Source organism: Centropristis striata, chromosome 24, assembly GCF_030273125.1.
Source record: "Centropristis striata isolate RG_2023a ecotype Rhode Island chromosome 24, C.striata_1.0, whole genome shotgun sequence".
NCBI classification, from domain to species: Eukaryota; Metazoa; Chordata; class Actinopteri; order Perciformes; family Serranidae; genus Centropristis; species Centropristis striata.
The window spans coordinates 2,173,021-2,193,971 of NC_081540.1; the positions used below are offsets into that span (position 1 = coordinate 2,173,021).

The 20,951-nt window shown below is 39.9% G+C and overlaps 1 protein-coding gene across 1 annotated transcript; it reads right to left on the bottom strand.

The window, feature by feature from the left end:
- Positions 1-1,165: 1,165 nt before the first annotated feature.
- On the bottom strand, positions 1,166-2,958 carry LOC131962679 (helix-loop-helix protein 2-like). The gene is made up of 2 exons (XM_059327672.1): positions 2,326-2,958; positions 1,166-1,650 (listed from the first exon to the last, which is right to left on the bottom strand). The coding sequence occupies exon 2, from the start codon at positions 1,608-1,610 to the stop codon at positions 1,239-1,241; it is 372 nt and encodes a 123-aa protein (XP_059183655.1). The 5' UTR covers positions 1,611-1,650; positions 2,326-2,958; the 3' UTR covers positions 1,166-1,238.
- Positions 2,959-20,951: the final 17,993 nt, after the last annotated feature.

The following is a 20,951-nucleotide window of genomic DNA, read 5'->3' on the forward strand; positions in this document are numbered from 1 at the left end:
ATTAGCCTTAAATATTAACACAATTAAATAAATTATTCCATACACTTTTAAAAAATGATTAAGGTCACAATTTTATATGTCATAAGTGGCACTTTTTTTTTCTTCCTTGACGGAAAACATCATCTATTCTAGATCTAAAGCAGCTATCTGTTGTTGTTTACATCCTTTATTTCTCTAATTATACAGAGGAGGCTGGAAATGATCGGAAAACCAAATTCACGACCCCCCTCCGGGAGGTGCGCCCCTCCTCTGTATGTCCGATAATAATAATAATAATCATTATTCTCATTATTGCATCGAACAGCTCAAACGACTCGCGCTTGTTGCTTTTTTTTTCTTCAGTGAGCGGTCTGGACTCAAAGTTGAAGCTTTTTACCACAACTTTAATCAGATGAACCCACTCTGGACCCTCACTGGGGGGGCGACTCATCAGGTCTCACATCAGGTATGGCAAAACCGGGGACCCATGCTTTTATTTTGAAGGGGAGAAATTATTTCACAAATGTCGGCCTTTATTTTTAAAAACGATTTTGTTCCTTTGTTGGAATTAAAAACCTCACAGATTTCATTTAACCCCCTGGAGCTGTGACACAGCTGTACGACCGATATCTGCAGCCGATATGACAAATATTTATTTTAATTACCTCCATTAATTAATAATTTTTTAACGATTTTGTCTAAGAGTGTCAGATTAGAGGAATGAATAAAACCCCTTGTTTTAATTTTTGACACAGCTGTTTGACTGATATCTGCAGAATTAAGCCAATACTGACATTTTATATATCTTCATAAGATTTTAAAATGTAATTTAGGAGGAATAAATAAATAAAATCCCTGTTTGGATTGATGCAAGATGGTGACACAGGTGTTCGACTGATATCTGAGCCGATATTGATGTTTTAATCTGCATCGGACAGTTAATTTAAAAAAAAAAAGGGGGTTAAATATATATTTAATACCTTCTATGGACTTTTAAAAAATCCTTTGTTTACGTGTTTAATGCAGGAATAAATGAAAATCCTGATATTTTGTGTTGACAAATTGACCTTCTGCACACAATGTGAGCTCTGAAAGGCTACAGAAATATGTTTTAATCTCCCCTCCTCCTCCTCATCCTCCTCCTCATCTTCATCAGTCCCTCTCTGCCAGCCTTGCCATACCCAATTAACGCCCAGCATGCGCTTTTTTGAGTCCAAACCCCCCAAAAACCCCAAACCGCCTCGTTGGGGGGCCACTTTTTAAACATCCAGCACGTGGTTGAGATAGGAGATGTAGCATATAGCCAGTCTGAGGATCTCGATCTTGGACAGTTTCTTGTCCGGAGGCAGCGTGGGGAGTAATTTCCTCAGCTCCGCGAAGGCCACGTTGAACGCCTCCACCCGGATCCGCTCTCTGGTGGCGTGGGCCGAGCGGTACTTGGCCGTGGCCCTCCGCCGCCTCCTCTTCTCCTCCCGGCTCAGGGGCTGGTCGGCTTTGCACTTGGCCCTCTCCTCGCCCTCCGCAGGCTCGTCCGAGGTGCAGCCGGCGGACTTGAGGCCGTTGAGCAGGGACTCCGGGTCGGACTGAGTCCAGGAGAGGTCGGCCTCCGCCTGGTCCGGGCTCAGCATCATCTTTATTCTCCGCTGTGTGTCTTCTCTCCTCCTTAGGAACCTTTAATGAGCACCAAACACACCGTTTATACCACCTGCACACGTCAATTTATATTAAAAATATTTCAAATTAGAGCCTCAAATGTGCAGCACGTCTGTTATTAATCGAAACTCTCCAGAAATAATTTAAAAAATCAATTAAATTTAATTGTTTTTAGTGCTTGCACTAGAGAAGAGCAGCAGCGGGGGCCTGTCTGGGAGCCAGGGGCCCCCCATAATAAATTCGTTGCATAATAACATTAAACTCCATAAATAATAAATGCCTCTAAAAAAAAATTCTATAATTAATTAAAGCCTCAAACAATTAGGAAAAACACGTTTTTTTTAAGTGTCATATTTTTCTTCTGAATTATTATGTATTTTATAAATGTATGTGTTGATAATTTTAGCAGGAGAAACTCCCTTTTTTTGTGAATTAACATAATCAGAATGTGCCATCTGTCACAGTGTGATGAACACATCTGCTTGGCTCAGGACTCACTGACTTGACAGCATGGAGGCAGAAGACGGCGAGAAATAATGTTGACATCTGCTGGACATGGAATTATTGGAGCTATTGTGTTTTTATAGGACAGAAAAATAAAACCTAGCTGATGCTGCATGCGTCTAAACACAAACTCTTATAATAAAAATGTGCGGAAAATTATAAAAATGTAGATTTTTTTTTTAAACTCACCTTGACAAAGAGTTTGGAGGCAAAATCTTCTGCAAACGAACTTCAACTCCAAATTAACTCATATTCCACAGAAGAGATGCGTCTTGAGGAAAATTAAAAAAATTTAAATAATAAATAAAAACTAATTGCACTTTTGCAGCCGCGTAACTTGCAACATGGGAATCGCGCGTGGGGGTCAAACGTCACGCAGGAGGGGAAATGTTTATGCACGTGAAAAGAAAAGAAGAAGAAGTCTTAACAGCTGATTAGTGATCAGATTAAAAAGAGAGGAGAGAAGAAAAAAAAAAGATAAGAGTGGAGTGGGATCAGAGAGCCCCCCCGTGTGATCCAGAGACAATAGAGGCGCAGATTGTGGGCAGATAGCGGAGAAAGTGCAGCCGGAGCTCCTGGTCCATCCGCCTGTGGAAGCTGGGGAGGAGAGGGGCGCAGCGGCGAGGCTCTCCCCGGGTGAGGACGCAGCGGATCGGGCAGCAGCTCGCAGGTAATCCGCTCCGTGGTGCTCCACTCTTCCTGGTGTCATATGCGAGATAAGATCCAAACGATCCGGACTAATAAAGGCTCACTTCAGGGACGGAGGGGATGGAATATATTTGAGGAATGGTATTGTCTAACGCCGCCCCCTCTCTCTCTCTTTCTCTCTCTCTCTCCCTCACACACACACACAAACACACACACACACACAAACACACACACCTCCTCCCTCTCTCTCTCTCTCTTCACGCCCCTCAGCCCTCAAGCGCTCTCCCTCCCGTGGGAGTGCAGTGGGCAAAGGGAAAGCAGAGATGTGTGCATGATAAAAGATGGGGAGGAAAAATAAATAAATGCGCGTGCACGCGTGCACGGAGCTCGTGCACGTGCGCAGGTTTGTTTTTTCCTTTACTGTGATGATTAAAACTCTTTTTTTTAAAGTGCAAACAGAGGAAGAGATTTGTTAACAACCTTTCTCTCTTTCTCTCCATCTCTCTGTTCTTTTCAGCCACAAGTCCATTCAGAATTGTGCTCATGTTACTATATTTTAATCTTTATTTAAATTCAGATAAGATGAGATAAGATAAGGGATTATTTCCCCCCCAGGGAGGAATTAAAGCAGTTCAGTGAGTGAGGTGGAAACTACTTGTTGCTATGTTGGATTAGGGCAAATTAAAAGTCTTAAGAAAGATTTATCAGTTTTTCTGCTGTCTAAGATTAAAATTGCTCCTTGTTTCTGTAGCTATATAGTAAATTAACTACTTAACATGTTTGATTTGTCAATTTATTATTCTTTTAGTTATTCCAAATGTATATAGGACTAATTTATGAGTGAATATTTCAGTTTTTTTTAATCAGACTTGGACTTTTTCTTCAAATAAGATCAAAAAAGCTTTAATAATAAAGCAGATATTGCAAATATCAGTGTTATAAGTGATTTTTAAAATAGATATGATGCAAAAAAGGCAAAACAGCAACAGTTTGGTGAGAAAGATTGAAGGAAAATACACATTTTTGTATAATTTTAGCTTCTGGAAAAGAAAACTGACTTCTCAATCAAATCTAAAAATCAGAATTTAACCTCTTCATGTTTGTTTTCCTCCTTTGGTCTCGTCATTTCACCAGCAGAGTGTTTGTTGATGCTGCAGGAGAAAATAAGAGGACGAGAGACAGAAGAGGAGAACAGAGAGAGAGAATCAGACAGAAGCTTCTGGAGATGAAATAAGATTCATGTTTGTATCATTTTAGTTTTTAAAAAGGAATAAAAGTGGAACATTTACAGAAATTAAGCCTGTTTATACCATGTAAGATATAAATTATTCTATATGTTCTTTAAAAAAAGCCTGATAAACTGTTTAGTGTGGCTGCAGGGGTCAACCTCTAAAGTTTTTATTGATATTTGATGTATATTCATGATTTAAAGTGGCCTCCGATCAGTGAAATATTGGATTATTTGACCTCTTTGGGCCCAAATGGAAATGAGTGTTTGATCTCTGAGACATCTGAAACATGACGAGAGAAAACTAAAGCAATGCATCAAACTTTAGAAGTGTTTTCATGTAACTATTACTACTTACTGTCCTTCTAATGTTATGCAACAGTTTCTAAGTAATTTTTTAATGCTACATAATGTCAGAATGCCTGCAGATGAATATGAGTTGCACAAAATGTTTTTGACCTGTGCCGTATTAAAAAATCAGTTAATGTACAGCAGGTATGAAGGTTTTTTTTCATTCATGCTGCAGGATTTGCAGCATCTTCACCTCTATCTTCCTTTGAATTAAGAAAATAAAAGTACTTCTACATGAAATAAGCTCTGCAGATATGCAAGATCATGCTGCAAAACTCCTACAACAGTAAGGATTTTATCTCCTCCAGATTAGCTTTAGAATCACATATTCCTTTTAAAAGGTTAGGATGACGTAAAAAGGGATTGTCCATCACCATTTCTGTTTTTAGGTCTTTGTACTTTTAGGTTTTTCTACTTGTTAACATGTTTATGTGCTTTAATGTTCAAAAAAAACATAATTTTTCTCATGCTTTTGTCCGAAAGCCACCGTTGCAGCACCTGTCTCTTTAATTCCCATTTCTCTTTTCTGCTCCTTGATCGACTATAATCATGTTTCCATCAGCTAATTTATCTGCATATTTTGCAGATTCTCATGAGAAAAGCTTGATGGAAACACCAAACAGTTTGTAAGTATTATTTTAATGCCTGCAGATGAATATGAGTTGCACAAAAAGTTTTTGACCTGTGCTGTTTTCTGTTGTGTGTGTGTGCTTTAATATAGTGTTATTGTGTCTAAAGCTGACTTTTGTGACTTTCTTCTTCAGCCCATTGAGAAAAAATGGATTTAACTTCTATAAATATGTTAATAAGTGTCTTTGCTTCACAGTTCACCTTTACTGCTACAGTGTTTTCAGTCAGTTACTGCAGAAATACAATTAAATGTCCAACAGTAGTTGAGTAAATGTTCTAATAGAATCAGGATGTGTTTCACTCACCATTACTCCCTGCAGCCTTTACCTTCGGCCATCACAAGCTGATAAAAGCACCACTTTGTTGCAGATGTTTTCTGGTAAAAGGAGGTAAATGCAAATATTAAAAGTGCTGCAATTACAAAAATAAACATGCAAGTATGAAACCTGGCAGGGAGCATCCTGAGACCAAAGGGAAAGCAGCAAAATAAGAGCTTCTGCTGCAAAATAAGAGTTTCTGCTGCAGGTTCTGCTCGACTTGTGCTACCAGGTGCTGAAGATGGAACCAGCTCAGTGAAGATGGGAGAAGATTCTCTGAAACTGCCACAACATCATCTACAACATGCCACTCACTGGATCCTTTAAGAGGCAACAATGTCTGTACAACAGTGTCTCTGCAGGCTGCAAGTTTTCAAAATAAGGCTTGAGTCAATAAAGAGAAATACTGAGGATTCTCTCTGAACAATAAGTTATCTGCAGTGTTCTAACTTCTAGTATAACTCAGAAAAGTATCAAGAACCAGAAAGGAACCACAACTATGAATATCCTGAGACATCAGCAGGTATTTCCTCTTCCCAAAACTGCTTTAACAAGAAATATTTTTGCACAATAGAAACATTTTAAACCCTCAAAAGAAATCCAAACACATCTACGTTAAAGGTGAGGTCAGTCTGGAGTTTCAGGGTTGTTTTGCTGCTCAAAAGTGGATAAAAAAAATTAGTTAATATAGATATAAAGGGGTTTTTTACATGCAAAAAAAGAGCACTCAGTTCTATAGATCTGAAACTGTGGTGTTTGTGCTAATGCACCACAGAAAATTCCTTCTACTTGGCAATAAAAACGATTCTGAGGGTTTTTTTCATGCATGCTGCAGAATATGCATCATCTGCATGTCTACCTAAGATAGGTAATAGTATATTAGGGTCTTTTTCCATGCAAAAGAGAGATCTCTCCTCGCCCTCTTTGAAAAACAAACATAACTGCATTAAAGGTGAGGTCAGTGTGAAGTTTCAGGCTTGTTTTGCTGCTTAAAAGTGGCCAAAAATCAGCTAATATAGATAAAAAGGTTTTTTTTTCATGCACTCTCCTCGCCCTCTTTGAAAAACAAACAGCAAGCATCCAGATCAGAGTGAAATATTTTTAGTGGTGTATAAATATGTTGTCTATGTTATATAAGGTGTATTGACAGAGCTCAGCGGGGCTGCAGTTTAAGAGGAAAACTTGGTTGGATGGTGTGAAGTTTTCTCCTCCCATCATGCATCTGTGTGCCCGGTGGCAGCACCAGCACCGGGTCATCAGGGCGCCGGTCCAGAGGAGGGGCAGCGGCCAGTAAGTGTGGGGACTAGCTGCGCCTAACGAGGTGATTAAAACGATAAGGGGAAGCACGGATGACTCGCCGTGGCCCGCAGCCACCGCCATGCTCACTGCCACCACACACACACACACACACACACACACACGCACACACACACACACGCTAACACACACACGCTGAGTGAGAGAGAGAAGTACTAGCACAGTGCCAGGAGGACCGTATCAGTGAGATCTCAGCATGTGTGTGTGTCTGAGAGGGAGAGACAGAGAGTGTGTGTTCGTGTGTGTGTGTGTGTGTGTGTGTGTGTGTGAGATGACGGACAGCTCGCCTTGGGCTCCGGCCGGGTCCGGGGAGTGTGTGTGACACACAGAGACTCACAGCGGGGTGTATCGGAGACATGTCAGGACCAGGAGACAGAGGCCTCCTGACAGCTGGAGCCCACGGACACACACACACACACACACACACACACACACACACACACATATACACACACACACACACACACATACATACACACCACTCTAATTGCTCCACAGACGGAGAAGTGTAGATAGTCTCTGCTTGGTGGTCTGCGTCACCCGGGCCCCTCCTCGGTCCGCAAGGCCCCTGGCCAAAGACATGAAGGACCCCTCCAAGGCTGTTTTGTTTGTGCCTGCTGCAATTACATCCCACAGCTGATGTAGCGGCGTGGAGGCCGGGAGGCAGACGGAGGGACGGCGGTGGCGAGGTGCAGCCAGCGGAGGACGGGCGGCTGACGCTGCTGTTAGTCACGACGCTGCTGGGAAAAGACGTCCTGTTTATGTGAACTTAATCACACATTAGATCATAGTTCTGCTGAGGAGAGTGGAGATTAATGCTGGATGATTATCTTCAAACATCACCAGGTGTTTCCTCCTCACCAAGCTGCTTTAACAAGGAATAGTTTTGCACTAAAGATACATTTCAACCCCCAGAAAGAAATACAAACATATCAGTGTTGAAGGTGACGTCAGGATGGAGTTTAAGGCTTTTTGCTGCACAAAAGTGGCCAAAAAAATCTGTTAACATAGGTATGAAGCTAAATGAATGAATTCCTTGCATGCAAAACCTATTTGGTGTTAAAAAAATATTAGATTCAGAAGTTTTTTTCCATGCGTGCTGCAGGATATGCAACATCTACACGTCTATCTTCCTTTGAATTAAGAAAAGAAAAGTACATCTACAAGAAATAAGCTCCTTATGCATATATGCAATAAAATATCTAAGATCATGTTGCAAAAATCGGATAACACTAAGGGTATTTTCTACCTATATATAGGAGTATTATTTCATAGCACCTACATCTGCTTTATAAACAAACAAAAAAAGACATGCAAATCTCACTTTTTACAATTGGGACCTTTAAAAGGAACATTTCAATCTGCTAGAAGTTCACCGAACCTAGCAACAGATGTTTCATTTCACAAGAAATCCTACTTTTTGCAAAACTGCTCTAACAAGAAATGTTATGCATTAAAGAAACATTTCAACCCCCCGAAAGAAATACAAATGTATCTACATTTAAGGTGATATCAGTGTGAAGTAAGTTAAAAAATCCGCTAATATACAGCAGATATGAAGGTGTTTTTTCATGCATGCTGCAGGATATGCAGCGTCTGCACATCTATCTTCCTTTGAATTAAGAAAAGAAAAGTACTTCTAGAAGAAATAAGCTCCTTATGCACATATGCAATAAAATATCTAAGAGTATGTCCTGTAACACTTCTTCACATTAGGTTTAGAGTAACATATTCCTTTAAAAAGGTTAGGATGACAAAAAAAGAGATTGTGCATCACCAAGAAGATAGAAATTTGTATTTTTCTGGCCTTGCATTTTTGGGGTTTCTACTCGTTTACATGCTTTGATGTTCAAAAAGCCTTATTTTCCTCATGCTTTAGTCCAAAACGCTTCATTTGAGCGCCTGTCTCTTTAAATCCTTCTTCTCTTTTCTGCACCATGATCAACTGTAATCATGTTTCCATCATGAGAGAAGCTTGATGGAAACAGCAAACAATATAACAACAATATTAGACCTTAAAAGGAACATTTCAACCTGCTGAGCTTATTAGAAAACTTTCCAAATCATTTACTCATTCAGGGTGAAGTGTTCCTTTAAGGAGACCTCCTCGGGAGCAGGAGTTGAGTCCAGGTTGAGATGCTCCCTCACCGTGGTTCCTGTAATCATTCAGAACTGGCAGACACGCAGGAATCAGTACGCTGATTTATGGTTATGATTATTCTGTGCAGGGCTTATATCAGCGATCCAGCTGAGGCCTAATACTGCAGAGTTCCTGAGGAAATAACATGCAAATTTGAAACCTGAGTTTTTGGGAAGGATTAAATTGTGTTCCAGGCGGAAAAAACAACAAGTCAAGAGCACGAATGTCCCTTTTTCTGTGCAGCTGTCATCAGAAAGTCTGTGATGGAGTTATTTCTCTAATCAGTCAGCAGACCCCGCAGCTGTCTGAGCTGCTTGTTACAACAAAAAAACACCTTGAACTCGTGTGACATACTCCCACCTGTCACCCACACACACACACACACACACACACACACACACACACACAGAGCGTGCACACACAGGTTTGAGCATTCAGGGAGCAGTGGGATGGAGCTGTGAAATGGGAAGGATTAGTCACTTTGTCAGGAGATGTATGAGGCTTCTCTCAGGTGGACGGGAGCCACAGGGGGCAGAGGGAGAGCGAGGAGGAATTAGAGGCCGGAGAGCGAAGACGGAGCGCCGCAGACACCAGGAGACAAATGAAAGTGTGCAAAAAATGAAGACGAAGAGGAGTTTGTTTGCATCAGAAACTCTTAATTTGACAGCGATGCCAGAAAAGAAAACTTCTACAAGAAATACGCTTCTTATGCATATTTGCAATAAAATATCTAAGATTCACTGCAAAACTCTGATAACACTAAGGATTTTTTCTAGGAGTATTTTGATATCTCACTTTCTACAAAGGCTGATGTTTAAGACTTCTTTACTGCCCAAAAAATCAGTTAATATAGATGTGAAGCTGTGGTGTTTGCACCAATGCACCACAGCTAATTCCTCCTATATGAAAATATACTTGGCAATAAAAACTATTAGATTCTGCAGGTTTATTCCATGCATGCTGCAGGATATGCAACATCTGCATGTCTATCTTCCTTTGCAATAAGAAAAGTACTTCAAGAAATAAGCTCCTTGTGCATAATTGCAATAAAATATGTAAGATCATGTTGCAAAACTCTGATAACACCAAGGGCATTTCTACCTTTATATCAGAGTCTTTTCATACTCTGACTGTATTTTTTAGCACCTACATCTGCTTTATAAACATGCAAATCTCACCTTTTACAATATGGGACCTTTAAATAAACATTTAAATTTGACAGAAGTTAATAGAAAACTTGGCAACAGCTGTTTCATTTCACAACAAATCTTACTTTTTGCAGAACTGCTCTCACAAGAACTGTTTTTGCATTAAAGAAACATTTCAACCCCCAAAGAAATACAAACATATCTACGTTAAAGGTGATGTCAGTCTCAAGAAGGTTAAAAAATCAGTTAATATACAGCAGATATGAAGGGTTTTATCCATGCATGCTGCAGGATATGCAGCTTCTGCACATCTATCTTCCTTTGAATCAAGTGAAGATAAGTACTTCTACAAGAAATAAGCTCCTTATGCATATATGCAATAAAATATGTAAGATGTTGCAAAACTCTGATAACACTAAGGGCATTTCTACCTTTATATCAGAGTCTTTTGATACTCTTTTGGTGTTTTTTAGCACCTACATCTGCTTTATAAACAAAAAAAGACATGCAAATCTCACTTTTTACAGTATGGGACCTTTAAAGGAACATTTCAGTCTGCTAGAAGTTAACCGAACCTAGCAACAGCTGTTTCATTTCACAACAAATCACAACAACTGCTTTAAGAAATAATTTTGCACTCAAGAAACATTTCAAGTGTAAGGCTTCTTTACTGCCAAAAAAATCAGTTGTATAGATCTGAAGCTGTGCACCAATGCACCACAAAAAATCCTCCTATGTGAAAACCTACTTGGCAATAAAAACTATTAGATTCTGAAGGTTTTTTTCCATGCATGCTGCAGGATATGCAGCATCTACAAGTCTACTTAAGATAAGAAATAGAATAGTAATAAAATGAATAAGCTCTGTATACATATATGCAATAAAATATGTAAAATCATGATGCAAAACAGGCATTTTCTACCTATATATAGGAGTATTTTGAGACTGACAGTATTTTTCAGCACCTACTCCTGCTTTATAAACAAAAAAAGACATGCAACTCTCACTTTTTACAGTATGGGACCTTTAAAGGAACATTTAAATGTGCTAGAAGTTTAGGGAGAGCGAGGAGGAATTGGAGAAGACGGAGAGGGGAGATGGAGCACCGCAGACACGCAGGAGACAAATGAAAGTGTGCAAAAAATGAAGACGAAGAGGAGTTTGTTTGCATCAGAAACTCTTAATTTGACAGCGATGTATTTGCATCAGTGGGACACACACGGGGACACTCTGGGCAGCGCCACACGCCAGCTCCTCCATGTGTTGTGTTCTGTCTTTTCTTCCAGGGTAATGAAATGGGCAGTGGCCTGGACCCCGGCCTGTTTGTATGAGTGTGTGTGTGTGTGTGTGTGTGTGTGTGCGGGGGAGGGGGTCTGGGTGCCGGTTCAGGCCTGAACAGGAGGTGTGGGATCCAGAAAGCTCGGGGTCCCATGTGAGAATGTGGCCATCCTCGGCGCTGCAGTGGCAGGCCTCGGCACCATCTGCTCCCCCAGCAGGGCGCCCAGCGCGCCCCGCCACCCAGACACATATGGACACACAAAGGTGCTCTCTCGTGGACGTGCACACACACACACAAACACACACACACACACACAGTGGGAGCAGACACTAGGGAATGAGCAGTGAGAGAATGGAGGCAGGATGAGGACGATGCTGACATCAGTGATGACTTCAGAGAGAGAGAGGAAGCGTTATTAGTCAGCAAACGACCCGGACACAAAAATACATCTTTAATTCTCTCATTACACTGGAAATATGTCCACTCAAATAAGGATTACAAGTTCTGTACTGTTCACTTTGACTCATTGTGTTTGGAACCTTCCAGAACTGGAAGGAGATTGAGAGATTTGAGGAAATAAAAGCTTTCATCTGCTGAGATGAATAAAATAAGATTTATAAAATTTGTAATCAGATAACAGAGGTGCCAACCTGGTCTCACAGAAATCCGTGAAATAGCCACGGATTTCGCTTAACTCAAAATCAGTGGCATAGCCACGGAATCGCTCAAATTTCCGTGAAACTGACACGGATTTCGCTATAATGCAAGTTAATGACAGTCATATTTTTCTGGCGAGATCTTCACCACAAAGTGATTATGAACATTCACTGAGTGAATATTTAGAAAATAAAACATATATTTCTCGCTACAAATGTGATCAAAATCCATTTTTATGCAGAAACAAAGTCAAAATATAAATTTTTTCACTAAAAATGAGAGAACTGTCCGCCATGTTTTTTGTTCTGACCGCCGGAACCTTAAAAGTCACGTGACGTTTGACTCATTGTGTTTGGAACCTTTCAGAACTGGAAGGAAAGTCAGAGATTTGAGGAAATAAAAGCTTTCATCTGCTGAGATGAATAAAACAAGTGCACTTAGCCACCGTGGCTTAAAACATTTGTTTGGAAGCTCAAGTTTTGCATTTTATCCATCAACATCTTAACATGATAACAGAGGTGCATCTGTAAAGTTTGACAAGCAAAAAACATGAAAAAATGAACCAAGTCCTCCTTCTCTAACTCCTCAGAGGGTCTTTTAATACATCTGAAGGCTGAACAAGATTTTTTTTGGCGACCAAAATATCACAATTAGATAAAAACACGTCTGACACTCAAAAACAAATTCAAAGTAATTTGAATGTTCACAGTGCTTCATTGCAGCGATTCAAGGTAGCCACTCTCTAAAGCACACCTGCTTTATTGTCTATTTTACTCTGAAATGAGACCATAATTAACTAAATGAAAATCATGCTGTGTAAAAGAAGACTTGAAATTAGAGATTGAGACCAAAAACTCTCTAGGAAAATGTTTACTCAGGTAATAAATGAAGTCAGAAGTATGGTCATTTTCTCATAGACTCCTATGCAACCTGAAATCTTTATAAATAGAGTAGCCGCTCTCTTCTGGCCATTAGAAAAAATACATTTTTACGGCACTTTAAGGCTTTTAGACACAGTTACTAATTATGAAACTGCAGTTTGGAGCCGCTGAGTCATTATTCCAGTCCTCTTCCTCCTCATCTTCCTCCTCATGCTGAGCTCAGACCAAACCATTTTTTGTTTATTTTATGTCTTTTTTATATATATTATGTTTTTTCCCGTAATTTTTTGTCTTTTTTTGGTATTTTTGTGTCTTTTTTGTGTATTTTGTGGGAGGTATAGGTAATTTTGTGTCTTTTTACTTTTTGGGGGGGTAATTTGTGTCTTTTTTTTTGTCATTTTACATCTTTTTTGGGTCATTTTCTCATAGACTCCTATACAACCTGAAATCTTTACAAATAGTAGCCGCTCTCTGCTGGCCATTGGAGAAAAAAAAAGCATTTTTAGGGCACTTTGAGGCTTTTAGAGTTACTAATTATGAAGTTTCTGATTCTAACTCCAGTTTGGAGCCTCTGAGTCATTATTCCAGTCCTCTTCCTCCTCCTCTTCCTCCTCCTCTTCCTCCTCATGCTGAGTTGAGAGCGATATTATTTTCTGCCTCCCACTCCTCGTCCTGCTGCTTGCTGACCCTCCTGTCTTGGCCCTGAACTCTCTCCTGAAGCTGCACCTGCCTCATTTACTGTGCTGTGAGCAACACCTCCATCTTCTTGTACCTAGCACCCGGCCTGCTGCCCCTCTCTCTCCTCTCTCTCCTCCCTCTCCTCCCTCTGGCCCCGCTGCCTCCCCCAAGTGGCCCCTGTCCCTCCATCCAGGGCCTCCAGCTGGCTGATGAGTTCATTAGGCCCAGAGCTCTGCCAAGGAGCATGCCGCTGTCCGGGCCAAAGCGGGAGGGCATCAGGGGGCCCCTGGTGGTCATTGGGCACCGTCCATGGTCATTGGAGGCGGGACAGAAAAGTCCCAGAATGTCCCACATGTCGATATCCAGGCTCCGTGTCCGTTCCTGGAGCCGGGGACTGTTATTTTGTACATTAGCAATCTGGTTGGGGGCTTGTTTCTCCCTGAAACTTCAGCGGGAAGAGCGCGAGGCGTTGTGGTTTGAAGGGGTCCACACAAACAATGAGGGAAACAGATTTCTAATAATCCCCACAGGTCGCAGTGACATCTGGCCCCACACTTGAGCGTTGGCTCAATTAATTCGGAAAACACAAAACAAAAAGCGCCAGGGGCAAAGATCTGGGGGGACTTAACAGGCCGCTTTGTATGTGTGTGTGCGTATTGATTGTGGCATTTGATCAAGTCAACTGCGGCGCTTGTGTGTGTGTGAATTTGGTTCAAATTAGTCGAGGTTTACAGCTGCTTCACACACACACACACACACACACACACACATCCTGCAGGTCCTCCGTCATTTTGTGTCTCTTTTTGTTATTTTCTGGGGTTTTTGGCATTTTTGTGTCTGTTTTTGTTATTGAACTGCACTTTGGTTTCACATGGGACACCAACGCTGCTCTGCTGCTCTCAGTTAGGGGCTTTTATGGTCATTTTACCTCTTTTTTTGTTATTCTATATGTTGGTCATTTTGTGTCATTTTTTGGTATTTTATTGGGGTTTATTTTGTATTTTGTGAGGGGTTTAGGTCATTTTGTGTCTTTTTTCATTTTTTTGTGTCTTTTTTTGGTAATTTTGTGTCTTTTTTTATTGCACTGCACTTTGTTTTCACACCAATGCCGCTATGTTGGGAAACAGTTGAGGGCTTTTTTGGGGGGGTATTTTACACCTTTTTTTGGTCATTTTACGTCCTTTTTTTGTTATTTAATGGGTTTTTTTGTGGTAATTTTGTGTCTTTTTTGTTATTTTGTGGGTGGGGGTTGTAATTTGGGGTAATTGTTTGTTATTTTTGTGTCTTTTCTTGGTATTTTGTGGGTTTATTGGTATTTGTGTCTTTTTTTCGTATTCTATGGGTTTTTTTGTAATTTGAGATCATTTTTTGGTATTTTTGTGTCTTTTTTGGAATTTTGTGGGGGCTTTGGTAATTTTTTGTCTTTTTTGGGTATTTCTGTGTCTTTTTTTGTTATTGGACTGCATTTTGGTTTCACATGGGACACCAATGCTGCTCTGTTGCTCTCAGTTTAGAGATTTTTTTAGCTTTTTTTTAATCTGTTTTTTTGTAATTTTGTGTCTTTTTTTTGTTATTTTATGGGTTTCTTGGTCATTTTGAGCAATCTTTTGGTATTTTATGGTGCTTTTTTGTATTTTTGTATCTTTTTTTGTTATTTTGTGGGAGGTTTTAGGTAATTTTGTGCCTTTATTGTTAATTTATGGGGTTTTTTGGTCATCCATAGTCATTTATTTGGTATTTTATGGGGCTGTTTAGTATTTTTGTGTCTGTTTTTTGTTATTTTGTGGGGGGTTTAGGTAATTTTCTGTCCTTTTAAAAAAAAAATTGGGGGTAATTTTGTGTCACAAAGAAGCAAGTTAGTGAGAAACTTTCCCACTTTCTCTGCAGCTTTCTCCTCCTTCGCTCCTCTCTCATCTTTTCCCTCCTCTGTCCTCTGCCTCCTTCTTCTTGGCGGAGGGTCAGCTGGGGTCGGGGCCTCCGTGGCTGGGCTCAGGTGGAGCCTCAGCTGGGCAGGAGGGGGAGGAGGAGGAGGAGGAAGAGGAGAGGAGAGGAGAGGAGAGGAGAGGAGAGGAGAGGAGAGGAGAGGAGAAAAGAGGAGAGGAGAGGAGAGGAGAGGAGGATTCTGTCTCCCCACGAGGGATTTACTCCATCAAAAAAAATAGGAAACAAACACGTGCATTCACGCAAACAAAAAAAAACGACAACAGCTTTGTCCCTCACCCCTCTTTCTACACCTCCCCCATCTTCTCTCCTCCCCTCTTTCTCTCCCTCTCACTCCTTCTCTCCTGGGAGCGGCCTGGCCGGGCTCGGCCTGAACGCCATCTGCTGCATAATGTAACGGGATGGAACTCCAAATCCTTCATTTCCACTCACTGCCTGTCATCTGTGTGTGTGTGTGTGTGTGTGTGTGTGTGTGTGTGTGTGTGTGTCCACTCATACAGTTGCATATGCACACATACACTGAGAGTGTGTTTGAGATGTGTGAGATCGCATTTTACGGATGTTGTGCTCTGCTGCTCTCAGTTAAGGGCTTTTTTGGGTCATTTTACGTCGTATCACATACGTTACGTTTGAGGGGGGGGGGGGGGGGGGGGGGTAATTTGTCTATTTTTGTCATTTAACATATTTTTTTGTTATTTTATGGGGTTTTTTGGGTAGTTTTGTGTCTTTTTTTGGATAATTTTACATCTGTTTTTGGTTATTTTGTGTTTTTTTCTCGTTATTTTATGGGGTTTTTTCAGTAATTTTGTGACTCTTTTGTTACTTTTGGGGGGGGGGGGGGGGTTGCTAATTTTGTGTCATTTTTTGGGTAATTTTGTGTCTTTTTTGGTCATTTTAAGTCTCTTTTTTGTAATTTTATGTCTTTTTTTGGTCATTTTACGTATTTTTGGGGTATTTTTGTGTCTTTTTTGCTATTTTGTTTTTTTTGTGCTAATTTCTTGTAATTTTTCATAATTGTGCATCTTTTTTGGTCATTTTAAGTCTCTTTTTTGTAATTTTACGTCTTTTTTTGGTAATTTTACATATTTTTGGGGTAATTTTATGTCTTTTTTTGTCATTTTTGTTTTCTGGTAATAAGCTTTCTCTTCATTCATCCTTTCTCTTCTTCTTCTTCCTCCTCTCTCTGTTTGTTGTGACATTAACTCTTGCAGCGATGATGTTGACTGATGGGTCTGATGGAGTAAAAAAGTGACGCCAAATGTGTGTGTGTGTGTGTGTGTGTGTGTGTGTGTGTGTGTGTTTCCTCTTTAAAAGGATTATTCTTGCAACTCTGACAGTAAAAACCTCACCACGGTGGAGTTGTTGTGGCTCCGTTTTCACATGTAACCAACATGAACTCCTGGGGAATCTGCAGAGTGGCACGGAGCCAGCCGGCCCCACAAATTTGCTTTTTGTTTACAAGTTAACAAACAAAAGTGCACACACACAGAGTGTGTTTAAGCGCCCCGCCCCTCTCTGCAGCGCCGCTAACCCGGAGGTGCAAAGAGTTGTCCCTCCATGTCCCCGCGGGGCCACGGTGAATTGGGGGGCCATCTGTTTCCTGGTAATAAGCTTTCTCTTCATTCATCCTTTCTCTCTTTCCTCCTTCATCACTTCTTCTTCTTCCTCTTTCTCTCTCTGTTTGATTCTCTGTTTTGGAAGCTTTTCTGTCTGTCCTCCTCTCTGCACGCACACAAAACATTATTAGACCCTTGTTTTATTCACTTTCTTCTTCATTTTAATGTCTGGTTCAACTAAAGGTGCATTTGTTTGGACGAATATAATGATAACAGCTCATAAGAGTTTAATTTAAGAGCTGATATCTAGACATTTAACATGGTTTTATTGATAAAGATTTTGATTATGATCACATGGGACACCAACGCTGCTCTGCTGCTCTCTTTTTATGTTTCTATTTTTTGTAATTTTCCAGCTTTTGTTTGTTATTTGTTTGTTTGTTGTTATTTAATGTTTTTTTTGTTATTTTGGTGTCTTTTTGTTATTTTGGGTAATTTTGTGTCTTTTTTTGGTCATTTTACATCTTTTTTGTTATTTTGTGTCTTTTTTGGTATTTTTGTGTTTTTTTTGGGTAAGTTTGTCTCTTTTCATTTACTGGGTCATTTTGGGTCTTTTTTGCCATTTTACATCTTTTTGGGGTAATTGTACGTCTTTTTGTTATTTTATGGGTTTTTTTTGGGTAATTTTGGGGTGTTTTTGTGTGTTTTTATTTTGTGTGTGGGGGGGGTAGGTAATTTTGTTTCTTTTTTCATTTTTGGGGGTATTTTGTGTCTTTTTTTGTCATTTTACATCTTTTTTGTAATTTTATGTCTTTTTTGTTATTTTATTGGGTTTTGGGGTAATATTGTGTCATTTTTTGGTATTTTTGTCTAATTTTTTGTTATTTTGTGGGGGTTTTGGTAATTCTGTGTCTTGTTTTCATTTGTTCGGGTAATTTTGTGTCTTCTTTTGGTCTTACATCTTTTTGGGGGGAATTTTATGTCTATTTTTTTGTGGTCATTTTGTGTCTTTTTTGTTATTTTATGTTTTTTTGTAATTTTGTGTCTTTTTTGTCATTTTTGTTCTCTGGTAATTAGCTTTCTCTTCATTTGTCCTTTCTCTCTTTCCTCCTCACTTCTTCTTCTTCCTCTTTCTCTCTGTTTGATTCTCTGTTTTGGAAGCTTTTCTGTCTGTCCTTCCCTCTGCGCGCAGACAGACAGACAGACAGACAGACAGACAGACAGACAGACAGACAGACAGACAGACAGACAGACAGACAGACAGAGACATAGCTTGTGGATAGGAACGCCGGCTGCTAGCAGAGTTTCGGGGAGCAGAGCCATGGTGAAATATCACAGTGTGACCTTTGACCCCTGACCAGCTATCCATGGCTGCTGACATAAAGTAAACGTGACACGTCCCTCCTCACATAAACCCAGCAGCTCCCCTCCAGCTGCTGGGCACCGACCGCTCCGCGCTGCCTTACATCTTCTTTGTTTCTCTGCTATTGTACGCTGGCCCTGGCAGCACTTACAGCAACACCACAGCAGCACAGTTTTGGTCCTTTTTGGCTTCTTTATTTTGGTTTCTGGGGGTTTTAATGGCTTCTCAAATTGGCAAAGACCTGCTTTTGTTTCGCTGCAGCTCTCAGGGTAACAGAAATATCACTTAATGATAAAATAAGCAGGAAATAATCAATTCATGCACATGCTAGTGACTACTGCATCAGTGAAAACGTGATGCAGGAAGTTAAGAGACGTTTGAATCACATGATGAACTTTGGCCTCACACGGGGCACCAACACTGATCTGCTGGGAGACAGTAAAGGGCTTTTTGTGGTCATTTTATGTAAATTTTTTTTGTAATTTTATGGTTTTATTTGGTAATTTTACATCTTTTTTGTTATTTATGGTTTTTTTCTTGTCATTTTTGTGTCATTTTTTTTGTATTTTTGAGTCTTTTTGTGTTATTTATTATTGTGGAAGGTTTGGTTATTTGTGGGTTTTTTTCATTTTTTGTGTCATTTTATGTATTTGTTTTTGTTATTTGTGTGTTTTTTTCATTTTTTGTGTCATTTTGTGTCATTTGTGTCATTGTTTTGGTAATGTTTACATCTTTTTTGTTATTTGTGTTTTTTTTTGTAATTTTTGTGTCTTTTTTTGTAATTTTTGTGTCTTTTTGTGTTATTTTGTGGAAGGTTTGGTAATTAGTGTGTGTTTTTTTCATTTTTTGGGTAATTTTGTGTCATTTTTTGTGTCTTATTTTATTACACTGCACTTTTTTGTGTCATTTTACATATTATTTTTGTTATTTTATGTTGGTTTTTTTTGTATTTTGTGTCTTGGGTTTGGGTTATTTTGTGTCTTTTATCATTTTGGGGGGGTATTTTGTGTCTATTTCTGGTAATTTTATGTTTATTTTTGGGTAATTTTACGTTTTTCTTGTTATGTTATGTTTTTTTTGACGATTTTTATGTATTGTTTTCATTTGTTCGGGTAATTGTGTTTCTTTTTTGGTTATTTGACGTAATTTTTGTTATTTTATGGGGGTTTTTGGTCATTTTGTGCCATTTTTTTGTATTTTTGTGTCTATATTTGGTATTTTGTGGGGGTTTTGCAAAGTTTGGGTCATTTTTTCATTTTTGGGAAATTTTAGGTTGATTTTTATGTAATTTTACATCTTTTTTTGTTATTTTTGTGTCTGTTTTGTGGGGGTTTTGGTAATTTTGTGTCTTGTTTTCATTTGTTCGGGTAATTGTGTGTCTTTTTTTTGTTATTTTACGTATTTTTTGTTATTTTATGTTTTCTTTTTGCATGTTTGTGTCATTTTTTTTGTTATTTTGTGAGGTTTTGGTATTTTGTGTCTACTTTTTCCAGAGACATGTTGAAATATCACAGTGTGAACCCTGACCCTGACCAGCTATCCATGGCTGCTGACATAAAGTAAACGTGACACGTCCCTTCTCACATAAACACTCTGCGCTGCCTTACATCTTCTTTGTTTCACTGCTATTGTACGCTGGCCCTGGCAGCGTTTACACCAACACTTGCAGCACATTTTTGCTCGTATTTGGCTTCTTTATTGGAGCCTGTTTCTGTTTTTTGGTTTTTAAATGGCTTCTCAAATTGGCAAAGACTTGCTTTTGTTTCGCCGCAGCTCTCAGGGCCACAGAAATATCACTTAATCGTAAAATAAGCAGAACAACGGGCCTTTAATTCATGCTTTTACTGTGATTATCAGGTGGATTATTTGCCTGCAAAGTGCATTCACAGAACAGGAACAACACAGTCGTCTCTTTTTTCTTTTCTTTTCTTTTTTTGACTCCCATCCTCCTCCTCTGCTCTGCTGAGTCTCTGACGACCGGCTGATTGTTTAAGTTTTGGTTTATTTGGAGAAACATTTGGTATTAGATGGCACTGGATCGATCAGAATAGTTGCCATGGCTACCGTGTGATGTGATGGGGAGAGGCTGGAGGGGGAAGAGGAGGAGAGGAAAGTGGATTTAAGTTCACACACACACACACACACACACACACACACACACACACACATTAACACGTCCATACATACACACATGGCTGTGTGGTAATTGAGTGTGAATGGAGCGCTGTCCAAGGTCCAGCTTTAAAAGTGCACCGCTCCTTTCACAACTTCACACACACACACACACACACACACACACACACACGCTGCTGCAGCTGCACATCACACAACACACACATTTATGTTTCATTATGGCCCGTGCATGACAACGTCGATATGTCATCTGATATTGTTCATTATCGCGGCTGTTGCATTATCCGATTTATGCCTTCCTATGGCAGGTTTCAGCACAGCGCCGTGTTATATCATGATTATGAGCGGTCTGGGTGCTGCGATGCTGTCTGCATCTCATTGAGGCAGAATGAAGTGGATCAATATACCAGAGGGGGCTGAATCAGGGGGTCTGCATGTGAGAGAGAGAGTGTGTGTGTGTGTGTGTGTGTGTGCAGACAGACAGCCTTGGGAGATCAGAGCGCCACAACTGCTGGCGGCTTCAAACAGCCTCTCTCCTCTCAGCTGTT

Coding starts and splice junctions, on each gene's coding strand:
- LOC131962679 (XM_059327672.1), bottom strand. CDS start 1,610: ATGATGCTGAGCCCGGACCAGGCGGAGGCCGACCTCTCCTGGACTCAG.